The 27,046-nt window shown below is 35.5% G+C and overlaps 2 protein-coding genes across 3 annotated transcripts in view; one reads left to right on the top strand and one right to left on the bottom strand.

Annotated features, from left to right (window-relative positions):
* Positions 1-27,046, bottom strand: part of LOC142351759 (serine/threonine-protein kinase 16-like) — a 160,952-nt gene that overhangs the window by 34,920 nt on the left and 98,986 nt on the right. Inside the window, exons 2-4 of one of the 2 annotated variants that reach the window (XM_075403907.1) lie at positions 14,882-14,969; positions 14,493-14,648; positions 3,695-3,767 (exon numbers count right to left, since the gene is read on the bottom strand). In XM_075403907.1, coding sequence (XP_075260022.1) covers positions 3,695-3,767; positions 14,493-14,648; positions 14,882-14,958 — 306 coding nt within the window. In that variant the 5' untranslated portion in view covers positions 14,959-14,969. Of the gene's footprint in view, positions 1-3,694; positions 3,768-14,492; positions 14,649-14,881; positions 14,979-27,046 lie in introns of those variants that run through there. The other variant, XM_075403906.1, reaches the window with a different exon arrangement.
* On the top strand, positions 9,233-14,486 carry LOC142351753 (uncharacterized). The gene is made up of 4 exons (XM_075403903.1): positions 9,233-9,947; positions 10,507-10,999; positions 11,288-11,723; positions 13,323-14,486. The coding sequence occupies exons 1-4, from the start codon at positions 9,632-9,634 to the stop codon at positions 14,379-14,381; spliced, it is 2,304 nt and encodes a 767-aa protein (XP_075260018.1). The 5' UTR covers positions 9,233-9,631; the 3' UTR covers positions 14,382-14,486.

Here is a 27,046-nt window from a genome sequence, read left to right as displayed (position 1 = left end):
TGGATATATCACGCATCCGAACCGCTCAATAAAAGGCTATTACTAGCTAATTTTCTTCAAAATATATCTGCTAAAAATCGTACTGTGAAACATCAAAATAAGTCCTTGTAAAATGACAACTATTCAAGTTAATTACTCCTAATATAATCCTCAATAACACCACGAGGAACATTAGTAAAAATCAGTGCGTAACAAACACCATATTCTCACTCTACTTTAAAATTAGAGCGAAAAAATTTCACGCCGCAAAACCACTCGCTTTTTCGCTCCATTTCCTGTTTCGGCGTGACCAAAATCACTACTCCAATTTGACTTGAAAAATCATGAAAATGTGTGAACAGATCTTAAAAAAAAGACAGCGCCCCAATACAATTCAAATTGTTTGAATTGTAAAAAACCACGATGTCCCCAATAATAGCCGCTATCGCTTCGCGGCTATTAAAAACAATATTACGACGGTACCTGCCGTTTTAGATCCTCAGATGCGAAAACCATTTTTCATCTTACAAATTGTTTTCATTCAAAATACCTTATCGAAAGGAAATGCTCCTCTACAAAATCTAGCTGAATACCTTTAGCACTAGTAACTAACTGAAGGAACTGACTGTCACAATACTGATAGCCTCAAAGATCATTGCCATTGCAAATTGTAAGGTTCTACATCTTTTGAACGCGATTCAACCCAATATTATTAAAACATAACCAACCCACGTCGACCGTGCAGGAGTGAGAGTTTGATGATACGGGAGTGGGGGTGTAGTGCGGGTCTAAACAACTAAAATACTTCCCTTCAAAAAAAATTTTTTGTCTTAGCAGCTTTGGTTATTTGTAAACATAGACTAATAAAGCTCTAAATATCTTAATGCTCTCCGGGCTTCATCTGTTTATACCGTTTTTGAAGACGAAAAGCCAAATGGTTAGATAAAAAAAGGCTCGCAGTAGAAATGCCGGTAGTTGAAAAAATCGAGTAAAAAAAGGCCAACATAACTAGCATGAAGGCTAGGCACTTTTTTAATAGCAAATAATCTTATCTTTTCACCGTATATCGATTCATCCCACAAATTGTTCACCACAAGTCAATCTAAAACCATAAATCTTCAAAATGTTCAAAATCGAACATTAATTCCTTGACTTTTTACTTTAACCCAACGTATACCTCAATTTGAACGTTAACTGCACCAAACTTTTGAAGAATAAAAAGGGTTGAAATTAGAATCGGGGTGAAATTGTGACTTTTCTGTCCTGTCGACAAACTGATATTGCTCCATGGTTTCAGTTCATTACGAAAATATTAGTCTCTTAAGAAAATCATCGAGAAGAAACAAATTGTGGAAGAGACTTTTTAGAAGTTTTCATCTTATGATCAGAAACAGACCCTTTCTAAATAAATTCTACTGTCTTCAGAAACAGAAACTACGCTTTTGTTGTATTTTTGAAGACTTGATGTTAATATAGTTTAACTTTTAAAACTACAGTTTCTCCCACTCTCGCCTTTCTTACACTGAGATCCCAAATTTTCCCTCCCGAATTCAAAAAAGCTAGCTGAAAACTCTTTGGATGACTCAAGATACTCCAGAAATGGCAATCCTTTTCGTTAATTTAGTCTATTATTACTTGTTTCCAAAAAGGTACCAGGTGTTTCACATGAGGCATAACTTCAGCATGAAGCGAATCACTAGAATATTTTTCTCTTTTTCAGACTTTAATCAACATAGCAGATTGCCAGAATAGCTGCGAAAGAATAGACTTGCGCGCCATATAATAAAGATAAAGGTACAGATATATCGAAAAAGGTATCGACGCTGCTCAAAAAGCTACGTAAATAACAATCAGCGATAAATTAATAAAGCTGGTTAAAGTTCATTGCGTAGAAGCCTTTCATTAGGGACCTTTACTCATATGAGTTCCTTTGACCTCAATTTAATTAAATTAAACTCTAAATTTAAACTTAAATTTGAAGTGTAAAAGAATTTTATTGAGTGAGGTAAGTCACGTATGATCAAAATCTAATCACGCTTTTGATAGAGAGAGAGAGAGTGAGAAATGACGTCACGCACGCAAAAGCCGTTAGTGAGAGGAAGAAGTCATTCAGAAAATTTGACTTTTTCAGCTTTGCCGTGTGAACAAATGTAGAGTGTCAGACGACGAAACAAACATAGCCGGAAGATTTCCGGAAACGACTCGAAGTCGTATCCCACCCAAAGGAAATGCCTTTTCAAAGAGTTAATATCTCCTTGCAGAACGCATCAATGCAGAAAAACAATAGTCTTAAGTCAAAGAACAAAAGAAAATTTGTCAGAAGTTAACTTAGTGAACTTAGTTAAATCAGTGAAATTCAACTTATTTTTCATGTAGTACAAGTACATATGTAAATGAAAGCCATTGTTTCATGAAACCAAAACAAGTTATCCAAAAACAAAACATCAGCCAAGCCTTAATGAGCTCAGAAAAATCTCTTTGGAGAACATGAGAAAAATGGGAACAAAATTGTGTAAATTATATCAATATTATTGTCAAATTGCATAAGAGACAACTTTATAGCAAAAGAAACCTGCATCCATTGTAATAAACAAAGCCTGCAAGAATGACGCTTAAAATAAATTACCAATAAATTCAATAAATAGATACAATGAACCAAAAATCGCATTAGGAATTAGAATCAGCAAAATAGTTGAAAAACCTTCAAACAAATCAACGAAAAAGATACAGAATATAATATACAGGTTAAAAATCCTTTGAAATCAATTAAACTAAGACCATAATAAAATTCGTAGAAATTAATTACCCGTCAAAATGTTTAAACGGCGGCATTTCAAGCAAATTCTCAGTGCCGCAATATGTCAAATGAAATCAATTGCAAAATAAAAATCTAAGAAAAAGATTCAAACCATTAATTTTTTTAACAACTAACAAAAGCAGAGCTGATTAGAACTATAGGTCTCAGGAAAATGAAACACTGATGCATGTTAGAATACGGAGAAAAAAGACAAACAAAAACACAAAAAAAAAACAAAGATTAGTTCTTGATTTTTGAAAGTTAAAAATCAAGTTGTAAAAAAATGAAGTAGAAAAACAATTAAATTTCCTTATTTAGCATGAAATTACATAGCTATTTTCCTGTAGAGGTAAAATTGTAAAAACAGGGTTCAAAGATTGGAAACAATAAAATATTTTGCAAAAAATTTGTCAAAAAACTTTTCAAAATTGCACTCATGAAAAAAAATTTTGCTGAGTTTTAGATAATGAACGCCACAAAATCTTTCAGTTTTTCGTAAAAGAAAACCAAGATCACTGACACTGCACAAAAAGACTTTTTTCTAGTAGTTACTTCCAAAAAAACAAAATGCGAAAAATTGGACAATACCTGCCAAAACCTGTCATCTAAAAAAGAAAATATTTCAAAAAAAGTCAAAAACGAATTAAAAAATTGGGAAATTTGTGCTGATTTAGAATTTAAAACGTATTATTGGACTCTCAAAAACGATGTGATGTCACTTTCAGAGGTTCACATATCAATACAACTTCTATTAATCAAAACTATCATAATAAATTATAAGAAAAAACTGGGTCAATTGGACAAAAAACGGCAGAGTAAAACGGCAGAGTAAAACGGCAGAGTAAAACGGGACACAAACAGAGTAAAACGGGGTACTATGGGAAAGAGCTACTTAAAAGTAGAAATGTGTTTTCTCACTTTGTAGAACGGTAGCACCAGCAGATACTCTGTTTGTGATGAAGAGGGGTTGACCACTGCTGAATCCACTAGTCTGAAATCAAAATCAAGCTTTGCATGAGAGATCAAAAATTCTCGAGGAATTCATAGAATGAGTTTGAAGACCGTATCTGAGAGCTTCAATTGCACGCTGATCGTAACAACTCTCAAAAAAGGACCGGTATCCTTGTTATCATGAAAACAACGATAGCAATTGCTATTTTGACACTCAGTCAAGGGCGGGCATATATTTCCTCTGATTATTATTGAACTCATGTCTCACCCTTAATAAACACCCATTAACAGTACATGAAACGTATTTGCTTGCAAACAAATGCTTATGAAAAATAGGTTAAATTGTCGTTTAAAAAATGCTTCAAATTATCCTGTACTGACCGCAAAGTACAGAAATTATATCGCTGCTCTTGAATGACGAATTTACAGAACTGAATGGGCACACAAAAATACTGCTTGAAGAAATACCCAGCTTGTTTCTTTCTCGGAATTTGCATCAAGGGATTAAAGGTCTAAAATTTATAATAACCGATAACGGTCAGACGAAGTGCTCAAACGAAGTTCTCCGGAGTGTGACCTGGATCTGGGTATAGCTAGGAAACCAGCCTCACTGGCTAACAGACCGAAGATGGCAAAATAAACTACTGTACTATGTAAATCAGAATACTTTAAAGAACGTCAGATCCAACAACAATAACATCTTGAGTTCATTAATTCTTTAGTAATGAAAAAATTCGAGCTTTTTTAACGCCTAGTAGACAGTTTGTATAGTTTTTACACATTTCTCACGGCATCTGCATCAATTTCCTTATAAAATTGGAGCACTCTTTCATCAATATTTTCCCCAAAAATGTTTCAATTAGATTCAAGTCCACACTATTTGCTGACCACTCCAGTACTTTCCATTCTTTTAATGAAAGATACCGTCGACAATCTTCCATTTCTGCACAGGAGCATTGTGGGAAAATAAGGTCTCGAAGTGAGTTTTTACTTCGTAACTTATAATTTACCAACCCAACTAGTGAGTTTAGCTTGGTTGGACACATTAAAAGCAATTTCCGGCCATCCAATCGTATTGCAGCCCAAAACATAAGTTATCATCATTGGAGATGCTTAATCAAGTGGCATTAGTAACAACAGCATCCTAACAAAAAGTAAGGCCACGTTGAAACGCAATATCAATCAAAAGTTTTCATTTTCTCTCCAAACCAAACTTTTGTCGCATTTCTTAGAAAGCTTTACTAAATTCTTTAGAGATTTGGTCTGATTATAATTCCTGATAAATATCGCAGCAGGAGAAAGAGCTAAGAGCCAATTTGCTGAATTCCTGTAATGTTTTGTGATATGATCTCTTAAAACAAAGTTCAAATATTTTTCAAGTTTTGCTTTACCGTAATTCATGTTCCGATTGATAGGAATTATAGCCTTTAATGTCTTATTGGTATCTCAGGCATTGTCTGATTAGCTGTCTGTGCTGTCATTTTAACCTTGTTTGTCCCATAACAGTTGTGAACCAAAATTTTACCTTTTAACAAATTCCAATCAAAAGAAGTTTCTCTCGCTATAACAATGTGAATTAAGGCGTTCTCAGTAGTTTCACTTACAGTGAACCGTAAACTTAAGGACAAGTAAAGGCAAATAAACGTCTGGAAAACAAAAAAACGAAGCTTGTATTAGAGAAAATATAAGATGAATATTATAATTTTTACAAACAATGATAATCAAACTAATCCATTAAAAGCTGGTTTTAATTAAATCCCTAAATGTGCGAAAAAAAAACAAACGAAGATCAAAAGAAGTCCCCAAAAGAAAAACAGAGGAAAAACCGAGACAAAATTCTGAAAATTGACAACAAACTTTGAAAAATTCATACGAGTGAAAATGGGGCTAGAATAACCCTCTCAGATGCTAAATAGCTCCACTGCTTTATAAGAACTTCTTTCAATCAAAAAGTACCGATAGGTTTCAAAACCGGTTCCCGACATTTGTCGATTCTCAAATGCTCGATTCAAAACCGGTTCCCGGCACTTTTGCTGCCTCCTATATCGACAAGTCATTCAGAAAATTTGACTTTGCTGTGTGAACAAATGTAAAACGAAAAAGAGTGTCAGATGACGAAACAGTTGTGAACAAAAATTTTACCTTTTAACAAATTCCAATCAAAAGAAGTTTCTCTTGCTATAACAATGTGAATTAAGGCGTCCTCAATAGTTTCACTTACAGTGAACCGTAAACTTAAGGACAAGTAAAAGGCTAATAAACGTCTGGAAAACAAAAAAACGAAGCTTGTATTAGAGAAAATATAAGATGAATATTATAATTTTTACAAACAATGATATCAATCAAACTAATCCATTAAAAGCTGGTTTTAACTAAATCCCTAAATTTTCGAAAAAAAAACAAACGAAGATCAAAAGGAGTCCCCAAAAGATAAACAGAGGAAAAGCCGAGACAAAATTCTGAAAATTGACAAAATTTGAAAAATTCATACGAGTGAAAATGGGGCTAGAATAACCCTCTCAGATGCTGAATAGCTCCACTGCTTTATAAGAACTTCTTTCATTCAAAGAGTCCCGATAGGTTTCAAAGCCGTTTCCCGACATTTGTCGATTCTCAAATTTTGCCGCCTCCTATATCGACAAGTCATTCAGAAAATTTGACTTTGCTGTGTGAACAAATGCAAAACGAAAAAGTGTCAGATGACGAAACAAACAACATAGCAGGATAAGTCCTAAAGTACAATTCAAAGAATTTTCATTGAATAAACAAAAACTAGACTTAGAGCGGACTATGAGTGAACTTGGAAAACCATTTCAAAAAATCAGATCAAAAAAAAATTTAAAAAAAACTGAAAACCAATGTTAAAATGCCGCATGTGAATAAAAACCACTAACGAGAAACGAAAATTTGGTTCAGACTAACAAAATTAGGCCTAAAACGAACAATGACTGGATTGGGGAAAAAATTACGAAAAAAATCCGATCAAAAATATCGAAAAACAACAGAAAAAATCAAAGTGAAAAAATTGCCGCATTTGAACAAAAAATCACTAGCGAGAAAGAAAAACAGAAGGACACAGCTAAATAGCTCCGCTTAGCTTACAGCTTTGAAGCTATAACATTTTTGAGTTGATTAATTTTTTAGTAACGCATAAACTCGAGCTTTTCTAACGCCTAGTAGTGTTTGTACAGTTTTTATACACATTTCTCGCGGCATCTATATTATTTCCTTATGAATTTGGAGCACTTTTCATCTTTATTTTTCCAAAACAATATCTGTTTTCGTAATCGCGGCTTTAAAATCGTCCAAAAAATTTCAATTAGATTCAAGTCCACAATATTTGCTGGCCACTCTAGTACTTTCTAATCTTTTAAGGGAAGATACCGTCGAAAATCTTCCATTTCTGCACAGGAGCATTGTGGGAAAATAAGGTCTCGAAATGAGTTTTTACTTCGTAACTTATAATTACCAGCCCAGCAAATGAGTTAAGCTTGTTTGGACACATTGCAAGCAATTTCCGGCCATCCAATCGTATTGCAGCCCAAAACATAAGTTATCATCATTGGAGATGCTTAATCAAGTAGCATTAGTAACACCAGCATTCTAACAATAAGAGTACGGCCACATGAAAAACGATATAAATCAAAAATTTTCATTCTCTCTCCAAACCAAACTTTTGTAGCATTTCTTAGAAAACTGTACAAATTTTAAAAAAAATTAGTCTGATTAAAATTTCTGTTAAATATCGCAGAAGGAGAAAGAGCTAAGAGCCAATTTGCTGAATTCCTGTAAAGTTTTATGGTATGATCTCTTAAACCAACGCTCACATAATTTTTCAAGATTTGCTTTAGCCAAATTCGTGCATAGCGGGCATCAACCTTGAAGAGCAGAAACCATGCTGAATGTATTTTTTGATAGCATAAAATAAAAAGCACGGCGAAAATCTCAATTACCCTTTAAAATTTTGATATGCTGCCCATTGACCGTAATTGATAGCTTGTAATGTCTTATTAGTAGCTGAGGCATTGCATTTTAGCTTTTTTTTGTCCCATAACAGAGTTGTGAACTAAAATTTAACTCTTTACAAATTCCAATCAATTAAGTTTTTCTCGCCAAAACAATATAAATTAAGGAGTACTTAGCAGTTTTACTTGCAGTGAATCGCATACTTTAGGAAAGGTAAAAGGCAAATTAACGTCTGCAAAAAAAACCGAAAAGTACATCAGTAAAAATTTAAGATGACGATTAAAATTTCTACAAACAATGATATCAGTCAAACTAATCCATTAAAGCTGGTTTTAATTAAAACCCTAAATACGCGAATAATATAAACGAAGACCAAAAGAAGTCCCCAAAAGAAAAACAGAGGAAAAGCCGGGATAAAATTCTGAGAATTGACAAACTTTGAAAAATTCATAAGAGTGAAAATGGGGCTAGAATAGCCCTCTCAGGTGCTGAATAGCTCCCCTGCTTTATAAGAGCTTCTTTCATTCAAATAGCACTGATAGGTTTCAAAACCGTTTCTCGACCTTTGTTGATTCTCAAATTTTGCCGATTCGATATCGACAACTTTGGCAATTTTGCTCTTCAAGAGTTTTCATCAAACAACTAATTGGAATAACCAAGTTCAAATTTCATAGGCAGGTATAAAAATTAAAACTTAACGAGAGAACTCTGTAACTGAACTAGCTGAGAAACTTGAAGCCCAATGGCTAGCCCAATGTAATTAAAACGATATCAATATTTTAACGATATCTTTCAAAATACGTTAGAAAAGATTGGAAATAGTTGAGCGAAAGCACAGACATGTGAGGCTCTTAGCCTAGACCAGAAACTGTTAGCAAACTTCTCGCCTCAAAGATTTCCATTTACACTCGTTAACAAATGTAGATAATTGAGGTTGAAAATCTGTTATTCGCCTCTCAAACAGAATGTAGGTGATTTTCCAAGACTACACGCTCTTCAGGGAAGCATTTTTTGTTCATAACTAAACAACTTTTACTGTCCCTGTCAGGACAATAAGTCCCTTCGGCAGATAAAATTTTTGATCTAATGTATTTATAACAGATCAATGGGATAAAGCCACCCGGGCAGTTTTTGAGGGCCAAGGTCCTTTAGCAATTCATGCATTGATGAGGGGAATTATTTGACAGGCAAAAAACTTCCCCCTCAAAAAAAATTGCGCTCAGTCTAACTTACTTACATTTTTCATGAAAACGAAGTTGTTATATACATGCATACGGTCTGGAGGTCAAAAAAATAAAGCATTCTCCTTTTAAGTTTATTTGCTTCAGAATTCCGTCCATTTTACCTTCCAATAATATCCCCGCCTTTCGTCTGACCCTCTCAAAATTTTCGCCTTTCACTTTGCAAATGAAATCTCTCTCTGAGCTTCGGTTATTATTCATCTTAATGACGTCACAGAAAACGTCATTGCTCAAAATAACGCATAACAAAGTTACTCGTCATATGGTTTGCAGTATTACATTTGCGTAAAAACACAGTGAATTCTATGTTTGTTGGTGGTATAAAGCAAGTCGTTCGTTCAAATACTTTGCAACCGTCATTGCCTGAATTTACCATTGCATTTTTAGCCGCATTCCATTCTGTACAAAACATACCTTCAATTCTCGTGCTCTTACTAACAAAATACCATTACCACAACGGTTACCATTACATTCAGCGAGTCATTTACCGGCGAATTTTAAACAATCTTTTCTAGCTTAGCCTTTAGTTTGGTACAATTAAGTTTTTGAATATCACATCCGATAGAAAAACGTTCGCGATATTAAGCGAAAAGCAACTTAGATTCTAATTTAAGTAATTTAATTTTTCTTTATGCAACTTTGATACTGTACAACTTCTTATAAATAACTGAACAAAACAGCCCAGACCTGATTAACAATGGATTTGATCGAAGACGTTCCGCAGCATTTCATCTGCCCGATAACTCTGGTAGTAATGAAAGATCCAGTAATTGACAACGAGGGTGTCAGCTACGAACGGGAAGCCATTACAGAATGGCTCAACGCTGGCAACCACACTTCGCCCTCGACCGGGAAAGAGCTGACTATCAATGATTTGCGACCTAACAGGGCTCTGAGGGAAGCGATTGAGAATCATTTGGGAATTGGTTCGACAGTTGAGCCGGGACCGACGCCCGAGAGTACTCAAGATCAACAAAACGCACCTTCCATGGCGTCGCTTCTCATAGATCAAGGTTCGTTTAGTTTACATGGAGTATATCATGACTAAAAGTTGCAACAAAATTTCCCACTTAAAACAGTCTTGCGGGTTGCTATCAATAGCAAATATGTGCAACTTAATTAGCTGAAAACTCGGGGGGTCGAGTAGTTATAACGATAATGAGATTGAGTTTGTCATATCCTTTATGATAACCCCGCAACTAATTAAAAATGGATGCTTAATCTATCAATAGATCAATGCAGTCTTTCTGGTGTTGGTTTACAAAACTTCCTTTTACCGTGGAGTACGTTTTGTGCCTTTGGTTGAGTCACAATATTTTCTACAATAAAGGCAAACTTAACACCCCTTTACGCTGACCTTTGACGCGTAACCATTTCGACGTCAGGCCATAGTACCAATTTAAGAGTTGTACAACACAATCATGGCTCATACTCTCGCTTTGAATAGACTTCACGCTTCCTAGAATTCTCTAATTAGGCTGTGCACGCCTATCTCCGAATCAATCTCTTTGATGTTCCATGCATATCAAGACTATCGCTGCCACTCTGTGACTATCTGCCGTTTGTTTCCAGCAGCAAGCAGTTCTCAAGTATCTGTTGAGCTGGATCTGGACATGAAATACGACGGAAACAACATGTTAGTGTCTATAATTCCCCCAGAGAGCACGCAAACAGTGCGGAGTTCCATTTGCTGCGTTGTGGACATCTCTGGCTCCATGGGTGTCGAAGCCACTATTCAGAATGAAAACGGGGAAAAGGAAACGTTCGGACTGTCCGTCCTTGACGTCACCAAACATGCACTCAAAACCATTGTTAAAAGCCTCACGCCTCGAGATGAGTTCTCCCTTGTGACCTTCTGCAGCACGGTCGAGGTGGAGCTGGAACCCCGACTCATGACGGAAGGCGCAGTTAGGGATACAATGGAAAAGATTGACCAGTTGACGGAAAAGGACATGACCAACTTGTGGGGAGGTCTGAAGAAGGGGCTTGATCTGTTGACAGAGAGCAAACCCAAAACTGACAATGTGGCATTGTTCTTATTGACCGACGGGCTGCCAAACATCGGGTTGGTGAAACTCATTTTCTTTTACAAACCGTTTAACTCAATTGCTGATATTGGCACTCCAATAGTTCCCTTTAAAACCGAAACCGTACAATTTCATGTCCAAAAAGGCGTACCTTTGTTAGCCATGACTGACTTTTTGTATCATTACAAAAAACAAGCACAGCTAAACTAGTTTCGAAACAATTAGAAAACTCAAGTTATATGTCTAGTCCTGAACATTTAATCTCACCCGCAATAAAATTTCAAGACGGTGTCTGTTCTTTAAAATTCTAATTTTGCCATTTTTAGACCAGCAAAAGGCGAAGCGAAAACTCTCACAGACTTCAAAAAGAACAACAAAGGTCTACCCTGTCGCATCAACACTTTCGGCTTCGGCTACAACATGAACAGTATCATGTTGTCTGATCTCTCATCAATCGGGGGCGGCTTCTACTCATTCATTCCGGACAGTTCTTTCGTCGGAACTGTTTTTGTCAATGCTATTGCCAACCACATCACTACAGCTGCTTACAACTTGACCCTTGAAGTCAATGGAAAGAACGTTACTATTGACAAACACGATCACTTGGCGTACGGGCCTCAAAATGACGACAAACACTTGTCGATTCAGTTTGGTTCCATTCAGTACGGTCAGCCCAAAAATGTTGTGTTCCCGTTGAAGAAGGGCAAAGGAAGCAAAGCTGAGCTGGAGCTCAAATTGACGTACTCAAGTGGAGCTAATAAGGTTTGTTTGCTGTAGCTCACAAAAAAAAGATACCAAGTTTCTTTTTCTAAGTCTCCGCCAAATTTTGGAGGTCTTCCTAAAGAGCATACTTCAATAATTCAACGGAGCGTACGCCCCTTGCACGATTAGCATTTTTCTACGGGAAATTGGAAGATAACATTTTTTCTGCTAGAAACTGCCACATTCCTATTAGATAACCATGGTCTCAACTACGTGCCCCAGACATTTAGAATACAATTCGTATAAAATGAGATAACATAGCCAGCAGATTACCGGAATAGCTGCAAAAGAATAGACCTGCGTTCCATATAATAGAGATAAAAACAGATACAGATTAAATTGAAAAAAAAATCGACGCCGCTCAAAAAACTAGGCTAAAAAACATTCAGCGATAAATTAATGAAGCTTGTTAAAATTCATTCCACAGAAGCCTCTTATTAGGGACCTTTACTGCGCATAGGAGTTCCTTTGACCTTAAACAAATTCAAATTATACTTAAGTTTTAAAGTGCAAAGGTCATTTTATTGAGCGAGGTAAGTCACGTATGATCAAAATCTAATCACGCAAATAACCTAAAAACTTTCGCTAAAGCGAGTGAGAAATGACGTCACGCGCGCAAATGCCGTTGGTGAGAGGAAGAAGTCATTCAGAAAATTTGACTTTTTCAGCTTTGCTGTGTGAACAAATGTAAAACGAAAAAAGAGCGTCAGACGACGAAACAAAAAAATAGCAGGACAAGTCCTGAAATACAATTCAATGCCAGCCAGAACCCAAACAAAATCATCTCAAAAAAATGAGGAACTAAAAGAATCAAAATTAAAAAAAAATAAACTCATTGCTAAAACTCGAGGCTTTTAAACCTAAAGAAAAATTTTTTCCCTTTAAAAAAACCTATTTCAAAAATATGCTCAAAACCAATTTTTGTTTCTGAAATCGGCCCAGTATTATATCTGCAAGACCTGAAAAATATTCATTGGCCCTTAAAGATCGATTAACTCGAAAATGAACAAAATATTTAGAAAAAAAAGAAGTCAATTGCAAGTTAGAAAATGTTGCAAAAATTTTCACGCCGCAAAACCACTCGCGTTTTCGCTCCACTTCCTGTTTCGGCGTGACCAAAATCACAACTCCAATTTGACTTCAAAAACCATGAAAATGTGTGAACAGATCTTTAAAAAAACAGCGCACCAACACAATTCAAATTCTTTGAATTGTAAAAAAAACCATGAGCACCGCAATATAGCTACGCTCAGCTTAGAGCTTCGTAGCTATAAAAAAGATTGAGTGAAAAAATTGAGTAGAAAAAATCAAATGCTCTTGAGTATTCTCACAGAACTTCAAACAGAACAAAATAAAAATGACTGGCACTGAATGCCTTTCCTTGACCATATCTAATTTATTTTTCCTTCATTTTTCCCCAGAAGTTGAAGTTCCGAAACCTAGTTTTCAAAAAAAAGTTATCTCCCGTTTGTCCCGTAACAACATCGTACAGTCTAACAAAGATTTGGCGGGCTGCCATGCGCGACTGTCGGCATACAATCCAGCTCTTACTCGCAAAATGATATGAAAGCTCAAAATTTTAGCATCTGTGTATTTCAGAAAACACTGGAGAGAAGTTACGACTGGTCTCTAAAGCCGGAATCGCACCCGGACATCCAGTACCACCGATTGAGACTTGCTCTGGTCAAAGGCATCGAAGATGTTCTCGAGGAGAGTCAATTCACTTTCGACACATCAAAGTGCAGAGCTCCGGAGCTCAACAAGAAGGGTCGCAAGAAGTTGAAACAGGTCCAGGAGAAAATGAAGGATCTTGTTACCCGTGAGGACCGTTCAGAGGATATCATGAAAGATATGACAGGTCAAATTGCTGAAGCATTCTCGAAAGATGAATTCTTCTTTAGATGGGGTGCGCACTTCTGCCTGTCAATTAAGTTGGCTCATTTGTATCAAATTTGCAATAACTTCAAAGACCCTGGAGTGCAGCATTACGCAAGCGAGCTGTTTAGTGACACCCGAGATCGCCTGGACAATATATTTATTACGCTTCCACCACCGAAGCCCTCATCCGTGAGAGCCCGCTACCACGGAGGCGGAGGGTCGCCTACTCCAGTTCGAATGTCCGCTTTCATGAATGTGATGGGCGGATGTTTCCTGGGTTCAAGCATCGCTCAACTTGCTGGTCAAAAATTCAAAAGAGTCGACCAACTCGTGAAAGGTGATAAAGTCATAACAGGTACCGGAGAAATTGACGAGGTTGAATGTGTTTTGAAAACAGTCATCGATGACGAAAACGATGTTCAGCTTGTCTGTATCAATGATAACCTTGTCAGCACGCCATGGCACCCAATCAAAGACGAATACAGCGAATGGAAATTCCCGATTGATACCGGTGCTCAAGTGGTAACTGTCGTCACTGACGCAGTGTACACTTTTCTGCTCAAAAACAGAGGAACCATACTAATCGGAGAGACTGAATGTGCAACTCTTGCACATGGACTTCATGGTCCTGTGATTGAGCACGATTTTCTGGGCACAGAACGCGTAGTTGCTGACATGCAACGATTTGACGGATTCCAAGACGGACTTGTAACAGTCACAGCAGATTCATTCAAACGCGATCCATGCACTGGTCGAATCAACGCGGTTCAAAATATTTGAATAGAGCAAACTGACTGAAAAAACATAAGCGCACGCACTTTTAATTGTTGCATGTTTTGAGAACAATTCCATGTGTCACTAGAAAGAAATATATTTTTTACGATATCTTACCTGATCAGATTTGGATGATTGATCATTCGATGAAACTTTATCTCCTCCAAAACAGCTTTCTCATCCTCAACGGTTCTTGTTAAAATTCTTTTAACTGCGTATAATTTCTTGTCACCGCTTGATGTCTCCAGCATCAAATCCACAACACTGAAGCCCCTTGAAAGACCAAAAAATACATCAAATTTCTCCTCTCCATAAAACGCATTTTATTCGCCATAGCACCGCAGCTAAGAGGCAACATAACGGGGTTTTAACCGGAAAGGGAACAGGAAAGAACCCTATAACGGATACCCCCCACAACTACCATCAATATGCCACAATGGGCTGGCTATAGCTATCATTTCGTGAATGGCTATAATCGGATAGACCCAATAAACCAAATATCTTACCCCTCAGCAATTCTGCTCACAACTTTCAAGTTTCTGCCATGAACAGAGAAGTTTTCTTTACCGCACGAGCAGCCCATTCATTAGTCTAAAAAATAAGCGCATTATATTTCAGATCTGCAGAATCTTAAAACAAATACTTAAAGGAGTCTAAATTAAAATTAACTTTAACAGCGGGATATTGAACGTAGCAAGAAGTTTATTATGATCAGAATCATAGACAAGTTTTTACAGCTGTGTTTTGTGTACTCATGGGCAGACTTAAAGGACAACGAACTCGACAGCTGCACCTGGAGACTTCTATGCAACTGTGGAATCTGCAAACCAATGAAAAAACTCGTGCCAAACGAAAACTGAAGGGTTCCACACCCGAGGGCTCCGACCCTAAAGACTCTCCTACTACTACTACTACTACTTAAAAACTAAATTCTTCATGAATTTAAAATTTAGTAATATCGCGTTGAAAATGAAAAGACGCTTGAATTAGGTTCAATGAAAAATATGAATACATACAACAAAAAGCATAATTAACCAAAAACCGAAATAAAACAAATTTTAATTGTTGAAAAAAATGACAAAACTGAAATTAAGGATTGGCTTCTCGGCTTTGTCAAGATGTAGAGAAGAATTAATTGTCAATTAAAACTTAAATTGATTACAAAACGAACGTTTTCGAACATCGCGTTCATAGCCAGGTAAATTTAAATGAAATCACTTACAAAGTATTTAAACTTGTCTTTGACTCTAATTCTAAGAAATGAGTTAAAATAACTCGAATTTTTGAAACTATCTACAGTTAAAATCAAATTTACAACATTTTACACTTATTACACTAAAATCAATTAAATTTTTTTCCGGAGGTTTTGAAAATCCCGAGTAGATTGCTTTCTATTCCTGAGAAGGGATTTTTACTTTCATTCCTATCTATCCGTTTTTATTTTTTACTTGTTGGGGTTGACAAAATTTAGAATTAACATGTACCAGAATAATTTGTGAATTTCAAAAGTCAAATTTTTTGCATTTGAACAAATATCTCAATGTCAATTCCCGCCCCCGGTCCTCATCGCGCGTATTTAATTTCGTTTTCAGCTTTTTGATGTAGATCGCTTCTATTGTCTTAAATAGAAGCGATCTACATCAAGTGTTCTCAAATTTATGAGGATTAACTAAATTACAGTTCAAAAATGTATTTTCAAATTTTCTTTTAATTCTATTCCTGTGATAAATAACAATCGGAGAAACTTACGTAGATTGTCAGATCAGAAGGCGATGGTATGGAAAATGGGTGTTTAAGTATTTAGACAATCGATGGTCATGTAAGATAATGTTGTCCCACCAGTGAATCAGTTTTTTGATGCTCAGAAATTCTCTGGGCTAAACGTCGACACGTTTGTCCGACATAGGTGGAATCGCGTCCAAATCAGCCGAATTTGTAGACCACGCGAGTTTTCAGATTGCTATCAAAACTAGATTTCAGGGATGGTAGGCAAGTAAGTCTTGTGAATATGTTTGTCAATTCTCAAGTTTTTTCCAATTTGTGCTTCAATCGGAGGCTGATGTTGCGTCAATACTGCAGGTAAAATAACGGCTTAATGTTTTTTGTCCCCTCAGTTGTACCTTCCATTTTTCAAATGAGGTTTACTTATGATTTTCTTTAAAGCAGCGTTGATTATCTTGGAATTTCAACTTTCAGGGTGTTGATTTTTTAGCCTTTCATTTTCCTTCAGCCTTTTGTCAAACTTTTGCCATGCGCTAGTGCATCTAAAAAAGCGTTGAACAGGCCATTCTGCAATATTCTTCCTATGTTGAATTGGTGCACAGCTACGGAAAATCAAGACAATTCCAGTATCGTTTGGTTTTGGCAGCTATTTACATCGATGTTCATGTCTAAAAAGGTTCGAATATGATGATTTTCTCATTGTAGCTTCAAATATCCTTTAAACATTTTTGTTGAGATCTTTTTGTTGACACCAGGACACCAGCTTTGAATAAATTTTGCAACCATTTGCTATTCACTGGTTAACTTTTTCGTTCTGTGTTTGGCGGGCTGTTATGAAAATTTTAAAGTGAGGGGACAAAATTGTGTGTCTGTACACAAACTGTTTCTGTAGATGAATATATATCTAGACTGATTACTTTGTAGCAGTAGTAGCGGAGAATTTGGGTATTTCCCGGGGCTTCAATTCGTACCCCTGAGTCAATCCAGTTTCCGTTGTCGTTTTTCCAATGGTTGCAATTGTCACATCTGTAATTTATACTCCAAGAGAATTTGTTTGTTAGGCTGAAATGAGTTAAGAAAAGGACTAGTATGCGTTTAGGATAGAGTATTTAATTTGCATCAAAATTTTTGAAAGTTTATATTTACAAAATTGTACAAATCTTTCGTTTGGTGGAAGAAGTGTTCATCGGATTTCACTAGTCGTTTGTTTTCAGCTCTAATCTAAAGTGTTGCCTTGTCCTTTTGTCCTAGAGGGCTTTAGAATTTGTTGCAATGTCATACTCATTACGTGTGATAGCCAGAAAGAGAAGAATGTCAAGCTATTTACCGTAGTGACAGAGTGGGAGAAGTTTTATGCTATAGAGATTTTCTTTGTAACTTTAGAGTGAATTTCCATTTACTGGCCATGATCCGCACTTTTTCAACATTGTACATGTTGTTTCACTTTGGCAATCATGATTGTGAGCAAGACGTCAGTATTGGAACAATATTACTAAGTATAACAGTTCAATTTGTTTGACTATTAGCTGAAATATTTTGTTTTATCTAGAAAAAAAGCACTAATCGCTTACCCCTAACATTTATCAACTCGTATTTGTTCGCAGTATAGAACCTTGTGGAACTCCTTTTGTTACGTTCTCAAAACTTGAACCAAAATTTCTATTTTTGATAAATTGTTTTCTATCTTCTAAGTATGAGTACATGCATAAAATTATATTCCCTCCTACTTCAATGCTTTCGAGTTTCTTGATGAGAAGGTGATGTGGTACTTGACCAAAAGCTTTTACAAAATCTAAATAGGGGATACTAATGCCGTCTGATGAAATTGTGTCAATTTTTCGATAGATTGTATCGAGAAATAGTAGAAGCTGAGTGGTTGCCGATCTATTCTTTCGAAAGCCGAATTGATTTTCGTGTATTCTGAGACGACAATGAGAAAACATAGAAATCAGTTTTTCAGACATTTTGGACACATATTGTATTAGACTGATGGGCCTGTAACAATCAAATTTTGCTTTGCTTATGGATTGGAATTCTTTGAATTATTTTGCAGAAAAAAGGAATTTTTCTTTACTGGATATTGTTTTTGAAGACGCAGAGAAGAAGTAATTTTCAATTAAAACTTAAATTGATTAAAAACTAACGTTTTCGAAAATTGCGTTCATCGTCAGGTGTAAAAATTAAGTTAAATAATTTACAGAGTATAAAAAATTTTCTTTGATTCTAACTCTAAGAAATGAGTTAAAACAACATCGAATTTTTCAAACTATTTACAGTTAAAATCAAATTTACAACATTTTATTTACACTTATTACACTAAAATCAATTGAAATTTTCCGGAATTTTTGAAAATCCCGGGTACAATGCTTTCTTTTCCTGAGAAGGGATTTTTACTTTCATTCCTAACTGTTTTTGTTTTTTACTTGTTGGGTTTGACAAAATGTTGATTTAACATGTACCAGAATAATGTTTGAATTCCAAAAGTCAATTTTTTTGCATTTGAACTAATACTGCAATGTCAATTACCACCCCCGGTACTCATTGCGCGTATTTAGTTGAGGATTCAGCTTCTTGATGCAGATGGCTTCTGTTTTCTTGAATAGAAGTGATCTACATCAATTTTTCTCAAATTTATGAGGATTAGCTAAATTACAGTTCGCAAAAAATTTTTTCAAATTTTTTTTAATTCTTTTCTTGTGATAAATAATAATCGGAAAAACTTAATTGGATTGTTATTTTAGTGGCGATGGTATGGAAAAATGGGTGTTTAAATAATTGGACGTTCAATGGTCATGTAAGAAAATGTTTTCCCACCGGTGAATCGGTTTTTTGATGCTCAGAAAATCTCGTTGCTAAATGGCGACATAGGTGGAATCGCATCCACATGAACTGAATTCGTAGAACACATGAGACTTCACATTGCTATCAAAAATAGATTTCAGGGATGGCAGTCCAGTACGCCATGTGAATATGCTTGTCAATTCGCACGTTTTTTTTCCAATTTGTGCTTCAATTGGAGGCTGATGTTACGTCAATACTGCAGGAAAAATGACGGCTTAACATATTTCGCTGGCATTTTTTGTCCCCTCAGTTGTACTTTCCATTTTTCAATTTAGGTTTACTTATGATTTTCTTTAAGGCAGCGTTGATTATCTTGGAAGTTCAACTTTCAGGGTAATGATTTTTTAGCCAAAAACTTTCATTTTCCTTCAGACTTTTTTCAAACCTTTGCCATGCGCCAGTGCATCTAAAAACACGGTGAACAGTTCATTCTGCAATATTCTTCCTATGTTGGATTGGCGCACAGCTTCGGAAATTCAAGACAACTCCAGTATCCTTTGGTTTCTTGTAGCACTCGCAATTAATTTCTTTACAGCTATTTACATCGATGTTCATGTCTAACAAGGTTCGAACATGATGATTTTCTCTATGTAGCTTCAAGTTTCCTTTGAACATATTTTGTTGCGATCTTTTTGTTGACATCAGGACACCAGTTTTGAATAAACTTTGCAATAATTTGCTATTCATTTGGGCACTAGTTTGCTATTTGCTTCTTGATTTGTTTCTTTTAGCACTCGCAATTAATTTCTTTACAGCTATTTACATCGATGTTCATGTCTAAAAAGGTTCAAATATGATGATTTTCTCTTTGTAGCTTCAAATTGCCTTTGAGCATTTTTGTTGAGATCTTTTTGTTGACACCAGGACACCAGCTTTGAATAAACTTTGCAATCATTTGCTATTCTTTGGTTAACTTTTTCGTTCTGTGTTTGGCGGGCTGTTATGAAAATTTTAAAGTGAGGGGACAAAATTGTGTGTCTGTACACAAATTGTTTCTGTAGGTGAATATAAATCTAGACTGATTACTTTGTAGCAGTAGTAGCGGAGAATTTGGGTATTTCCCGGGGCTTCAATTCGTACCCCTGAGTCAATCCAGTTTCCGTTGTCGTTTTTCCAATGGTTGCAATTGTCACATCTGTAATTTATCGCCAAAAGAATTTGTTTGTTAGGCTGAAATGTGTTGGGAAAAGGACTAGTATGCGTTTGGGATAGAGTGTTTAATTTGCCTCAAAATTTTTGAAAGTTTATATTTACAACGTTGTACAAATCTTTCGTTTGGTGGAAGAAGTGTTCATCGGATTTCACTAGTCGGTTGTTTTCAGCTCTAATCTAAAGCGTTGCCTTGTCCTCTTGTCCTAGAGGGCTTTAAAATTTGTTGCAATGTCATACTCATTTTGTGTGATAGCTAGAAAGAGAAGAATGTCAAGCAATTCACCGTAGTGACAGAGTGGGAGAAGTTTTATGCTATAGAGGTTTTCTTTGTAACTTTAAAGTGAATTTCCTAGAATCCATTTACTGGCCATGATCTGCATTTTTTCAAAATTCTACATGTTGGTGCAGTTTGGCAACCATGAATGTGAGCAGGACGTCAGTATTGGAACAATTATTACTAAGTATAGCAGTTCAATTTGTTTGACTTTGGCTGAAATATTTTGTTTTATCTAGAAAAAAAACACTATTCGCTTACCCCTAACATTTATCAACTCGTATTTGTTCGCAGTATGGAACCTTGTGGAACTCCATTTGTTACGTTCTCAAAACTTGAACCAAAATTTCTATTCTTGACAAATTGTTTTCTGTCTTCTAAATATGAGTGCATGCATGATAATATATTCCCTCCTACTTCAATGCTTTCGAGTTTCTTAAGGAGAAAGTGATGTGGTACTTGATCAAAAGCTTTTACAAAATCTAAGTAGAGGATACAAATGCTGTTTGATGAAATTTTGTCGATTTTTCGATAGACTGTGTCGAGAAATAGTAGATGCTGAGTGGTTGACGATCTAGTCTTTCGAAAACCGAATTGATTTTCGTGTCTTCTGAGACGACAATGAGAAAATATTTTGTTAAAAATTACTTTTTTAGAAACTTTGGACACATTTTGGATTGGACTGATGGGCCTGTAACAATCCACTTCTGCTCTGCTTGTCTCCTTACACATTGGAATTCTTTGACTTATTTTCCAGAAAAAAGGAATTTTCCTTTACTGGATATTGTTTTTGAAACAGAAAGAAAGGTGACTTGCTCAAAGTTGCTGAGAAAATTTTAAAAATTAGGTGAACATTGTTATTGGGTCCATGTGACTCGTTGAGTTGTAGTTCACTTGATTTATTTGATATCAATTTTTCTGTTATGTGACAGTTTTTAAGTTTTTTTCTAACGAGTTTGGGTTTGTAATTATAATTGTTACTGTAAATTTTCTGAAAGGATGAGTCAAAACGTTCTGCTTGATGTTGATCGGTTTTAGCACTCATGTTTGTATAGTTTACTGCATGTACAGATTTTCTTTGCATACACATATAGAATCCTGCCCCAACAGATATTTTAGTTGAAAACAGAACCCATTTTCGAATAAAATTGCCTCCATTTGCTATTTGGATGTATTTTGTAGATATTTTCATAAATGCAGGACCAAAAAAAATCTTCGATTTTCATTAAATAGTTTCCAGATATTTGAAGACTGGGGAACTTTGTCAAAAATTCCAATAAAAATCTCACAAGAAAAAAAATGCTCAAGGAGGGCTTACAGATTGCGTCAATAATTAGGATAGAAACGAAGGGAAAACTTGTAGTAAGTTCAGTTAGGTGACATAGAAAAATTTTAGGAACCTTCAATTCTCAGCCTAAAAATTAACAATTTAAAATATTTGATCAAAAATTTCAAGAAAAATTTTTAAGAGCATTTCCAACCGTTTGACTGTTTTCTGCTGGTTAACGATTATCGTAGGAATCGCACAATTCAGGCAATAAAAATCAACTTTGATCCGTAAATTTAAAACGCAAAAACAATTTTCTTTAATTTTTTTCAGTTATTTTTGCAGAAAATTCTTTTTTTTAATCAGATTAAATTAGTTGAATTTTGCCGAAATTTTTTTTGATGTCAAAAAACCATTTTCTTGAAATGAACATCAAATGAACCTTATTTTCTAATTAAACAAATGACAGAATTTGTACAGTGTTTGGTGTCCGAGCAGTTAAAGTCAACAAATCTCCTCTATTATAATGAAATACAGATATATTTAGAAAATTAATGTATTATCAGTTTGAAAAATTTAATACAAATATTCATATTTCTCTTTTGAAAATGAGAAAATTAATCTTCTCTGTAATTTAGAATATCTCTTGGAACTGATCTCTTCAGTTTTTGGGGCGATACTGCAAAAAAAGTCCAATTTTTTATTGTAAAAACGCTCAAAGGAGAAACGAATTATTTTGGAATCAAACTTATATTTTCTTTTCCTCTCAACTTCACGTTAAGTTTTTAAGTTTTCTCATTTCTTGAAAATTGTTTCTTAAAAATATGAACGGGCTAAAATACAAAAGTTACCGTTAAATAATATTCCGCAAGGATGCTAAATAAGCTCTAAAACAGTTCTCAACGTCCTTTTATGTTAGGCAAAACTGGAGGCAGCGTGCAAAAATCGAACGGAACTAGAGGAAGCGTCGGAAATATTAAAAAGATAGTAAAATCACTTCCGATCGAAAAAAAGTCGAAAAATTGCCGTTTTAAATAAATTCAAAACCAAAAATTGTGTATTCAATCTTGCTTTCAAAACATCTGCAAAGTTAAATTGAAATAACAACAGGAGGATTAAGCTCAAGAATCATAAAAAATGAAAAATTTCTCGGAGAACTTCAAAACGTTCAATTCAAACTATAGTTTAAGTTTTACGACTACCAATAAAATTTTGAGATGAAGTGCCCACCTAGTATTTTTTGTTAAAACAACCAACCGTAATGGAATGGGATCAAACATTGATTAATTATCAGAGGAGAAAAAATTTTTCAAATTGTTTTTCCTGGTGAGAATTGTATGTGTTGTGAGTGCACGCTTGTGCAAGTGTATGTATTTGTGACCGTAATCATGATGTACGTGTATGTTGTGTGTACAAGAGAAAAAATGAAAGAAAATTGGTTTCAGAAAAATACTTCCTTTGATTTTTACACAAAAACCTATGCAGATTTAAAAAAGTGTCAGAAATCATGAAAAATTGGAAAATTGTCTATTTTTGCGAGAAAGTGCGGCTTTAAATTCAATGAACAAGAAAATTTTGTGTTTTGTAGTTTCTCTAAATTTACTTCTCAAGATTTTGAAATAAATATTTGTCTCATTATTAGCATGAAACAACAAAGAAGACAAAAACATGACGATACGAGTGCCTCAAGAAGTTGAAACCTAGCTTTCCAGAAAAAAAACGATTCAAGACGTAAATGAACTGTGACGACAATGTGTAAAGATTGGAGGCGAGAAAATGAAAAGTATAAGACAGTTTTTTGGTGGCTAGGTCTGTATTTATGTTTGTGTGTGCGCGCTTATGTTTGCTCAAGTATTAATGTGCATTTTTGTAATGTGTATGTTAAGTCCATTTAAGAGACAATGAGAGAACGCGAGCTTGTAAATAGGTGCAACTGTGATTGTAATGTGCGTGGTGAGTGTGCGTAAAAAGAGAAGAGGAAGATTATTAATTGCCTAAAGTTATGCACACAATTAGAGGCAGGGTGCAGAGACAAAATAATAAAATTGCGTGTTTTTGCTTCAAGTTACTAAAAAGTGAGACAAGAACCAAAACTGTATGTTTTTTTAGTCTTGTTGACATACACAGGTAATATTTTATCTTAATTGCCCAAAAATGCTCATGCAATACCTCAAAATTGAAAAAAAGCTACGAACTGCAAAAAGTTACATTTCAAATCTTAGCGCAAAAATTACAGTTACCGCTACAATTTGGAAAAAAGGGCTTTAAAAAACTCAAGCCTTGTGTATTTAGAGAACAAAACGAGATGGATTGAAATTAAAAATGACTAACGTTGATTATTGTCAACTTACAAATATAAAATGAAAAAGTGTTTTTTTTTGGTGCTGGGCTTTGTATTTATTTGTTGGTGTTATTTGTTTTTGTAATGTCCGTTGTGTTTGTGTGTGCCTGTATAGATTTTCTGCTTTTTTGTTTCAAATTGTAGCATACTTATCGTTTTACAATTTGTTTGAGAGTTTTTGTTTTTGTCTGCCGAAAAAAGCCGATTTTTTCTGTTTCAAACAGACCGAGAAATTTTCTCTAATGCATCTAAGTTGCCTATCGATACTCTCTGCGGTTTCTTTGACTGGTGTTGAAAGCTGCTTTTGCAACCTTGAGAAGTATTTTGGAGCATTCTGTGCTACGCACACACTGGCACGAGCAGTGTTGTTTTTATTTGTTTTTGATTTTTCAAATTTGTCAAAGTGAATATTCAGAGATTTCACAACGTTTGTCAATTAACTTCCTATTATTGACTTCCTATTTTTATCATGGTTTTATCTGGAATTTATGATTCTCCGTAATTAAATCGACCCATTCAGATTGAATTTAAGTTTTCCGATGATGAAAGCTGACACAAAAAAAACACTTTTTTTGCTTAGTTCAATTTTTTCTACAAATTTTGGAAAAGTCTTTGTCAAGCTGAACTAAAGTGTACCTAAAGCTCTTTTAGCTTTATATCTATGTTGCTTTAAAAAGTAAACGATAACTCTCAACGAACTCTCAAATTGAATGGTCAATTCGATTAATTTTTCTCAAGAAAAGGTCAATTAAAAGGGCAGTCTGTCAACTCGGGCGCAGCAACTCAACTCCTATGTATATTATAAATCCTGACAGCAGTTAAAAATTAAAACATCAGATATGAAAATAGCAATCAAAATATAATGTATAGCGATTATGAATCAGGATTAGAAAAAAATATAGTAACATTTAGGATAACAACCTCCACATAGGATAAACGCCATGTTAGATTATGGATAGTTTTTGCAAGCGGAATAAAAAGCGTTTTTAACTAATTAGAGAAATTAATTTCTCAAGACGAGAGAATAACAAAAATGATTTTTTACAGTAGAATTCATATATTTACAGCAGAGATATCATTATTAGATCAAGATGGTGATCTGATTTTGGGAGTGAAAAAACGCTCAATAACCAGCTGTATATATACAGTATTAGAGCAAGAAAGTCAAGGTACAAAACTAATCTTAGCTTCATGATTTACAGTGGGGTCCATTTCTTGACGGTTTTTATATAAAAATTTTGTGACTTAACTCAATTTCCTCCTGTCTTAGTATTCTGGAAAGTTAAATTTTCCTTCTATTATTTCTCACTAATTTCAAGACTATTGCTGGATCAGAATTCTTACACCCTTATTCAGACTTCAGCTGATTGCGTGAGTCTATTCCCATCAAAACAAGTCTCAATATTCCGACCCTCTATAAGGGTAGGTATTTCGTGAAGATGTCGGCTGCCATGTTGTCAGTAGGAACAAAATGAATTGAAGGGGTCTCATCTTCCGTCTTGTCCCGAAAGAAATGAAATTTTGCCTCAATGTGTTTGCTACTCTTTTGCATGACCGGGTTTGTCACAATTAGATACAACTCTGGCTGTCCTCTCAAATTGCCATTCGATGTTTCTGTTGAATGCCGAATTCCTCCAGAAGTTGTTTCATATGCAACGCTTCTTGAACTGCTGCTGCCATGCCCTGATATTCTCCTTTTGATGAAGAGGAGCAAATGTGGCCTGCTTCTTGACAATCCAGCTTAGTGCTGCGCCATTTCCGTTCAGCTTGAAGTAATAAACCGCGGTTGATATTCTATCGTTCACGCCACCCGACAAAGCTGCATCACTTTCCCACTTTAAATCAAAACTCGCTTTTTCATGTAAGTAAGTATTAAAACTTTTGAACCTTGAAGATATTGCAGAAGTCATTTCAAATTCAAGTCAGCTGGAGTTCTTGAGGGTTTGCGTCGATACATTTAAAACCGCTCAAAATTTGTTTCTGTGTAGTGTTCTTGGCTGACTGTGACTTGCACTCTTCTCGTTTGATTCTTAGACCCAAAAATTAATGTAATCTCCCTCTGTCTTCCATGTTAAAGGTTGACTTGAGTGCTTTTTTGACTTCGGAAATCACTGTCATGATTCTTGATGCTACTATGATGTCGTCGATCCAGACCCAGATAAAGATTTGACCCTTTGTCTCTGTTCTCGCGAATAAGCAATGAGCGTTCCTACTTCTGGCGAACCCCTGTCTTAGTGGAAATTTTGCAAGTTCCTTATGCTAGTTATTAGCTGTCTGTTTGAAATTATAAATTGGTTTATTCAGTCGACATAGTGACTTCCTTCTATCTGATCCTTGCTTTACAAACTCCTGTAGCTGTTTCTTCCTCTAGTGAATAAAAACTGTCTAGACACCAAACTGATGCATCACATGGTCCTGCTTCGCTGATAGTTGAAGTAGAATCCTGAATGTCTCTGGCTTACAGGTAGGCACAAAGGCCTCAAAGTAGTCCAGTCCTTCCACTTGTTTGAAACTTTTGGCCGAATAATGTGCATTGTATTTGTAGACTTGTTTAATGATTCCCCATGTCAGTTTTAAGACCCATTTGCCCGGTATGACGTCCCTGTATGTGGGTGGTCTCACAAGGTTCCAGGTCTTGTGGTCTTGGAGTGCCTTGACATCATCGTTCATTGCCCATTGCCACTGGTCCCAGTCATCACCTTGCTTGGCTTCGTACACTGTTCTGTGTTTCACAGAGTCACCCTCAGTTACAGCAAGATGGGTCCTGACTTCTCCAAAAACTTGCGGAACAATCTTTGCACGTGTACCTTGTCTGGGCTCTGCCCTGTCCGCTTGTTCCAATGCCTCTTCAAGGAAGCCAACTGTCTCTGACTGTGAGAAGTCCTTTGTGTCACTGTCTTCCAATGTTTCGGAGTCTCTGAGACTCCCTTTCGTTGCAGTAGATTCTTCATCTAAGGCTGCCTCCTCAACATCTGAGGCATCTCGTCTCAGTGTTGTTTCTTGAGTGTTCACTCTCTCTGCGTCATAACACTCCTCATATATTGCAACAGATATGCCTTGCTATTCATTGTTGC

This window comes from Convolutriloba macropyga, chromosome 13 (genome assembly GCF_964194025.1).
Source record: "Convolutriloba macropyga chromosome 13, txConMacr16.3, whole genome shotgun sequence".
Classification (NCBI taxonomy): Eukaryota; Metazoa; Xenacoelomorpha; order Acoela; family Convolutidae; genus Convolutriloba; species Convolutriloba macropyga.
Note: the sequence above shows the minus strand (reverse complement) of the source record. Positions and strands in the feature narration are given on the sequence as shown.

Bases quoted from the DNA above. Each gene is read 5' to 3' on its own strand.
- LOC142351753 (XM_075403903.1), top strand. From the start codon at position 9,632: ATGGATTTGATCGAAGACGTTCCGCAGCATTTCATCTGCCCGATAACT. The intron at 9,948-10,506 runs GTTCGTTTAGTT...GTTTGTTTCCAG, and splicing joins GTCGCTTCTCATAGATCAAG to CAGCAAGCAGTTCTCAAGTA. The intron at 11,000-11,287 runs GTTGGTGAAACT...TGCCATTTTTAG, and splicing joins GACGGGCTGCCAAACATCGG to ACCAGCAAAAGGCGAAGCGA.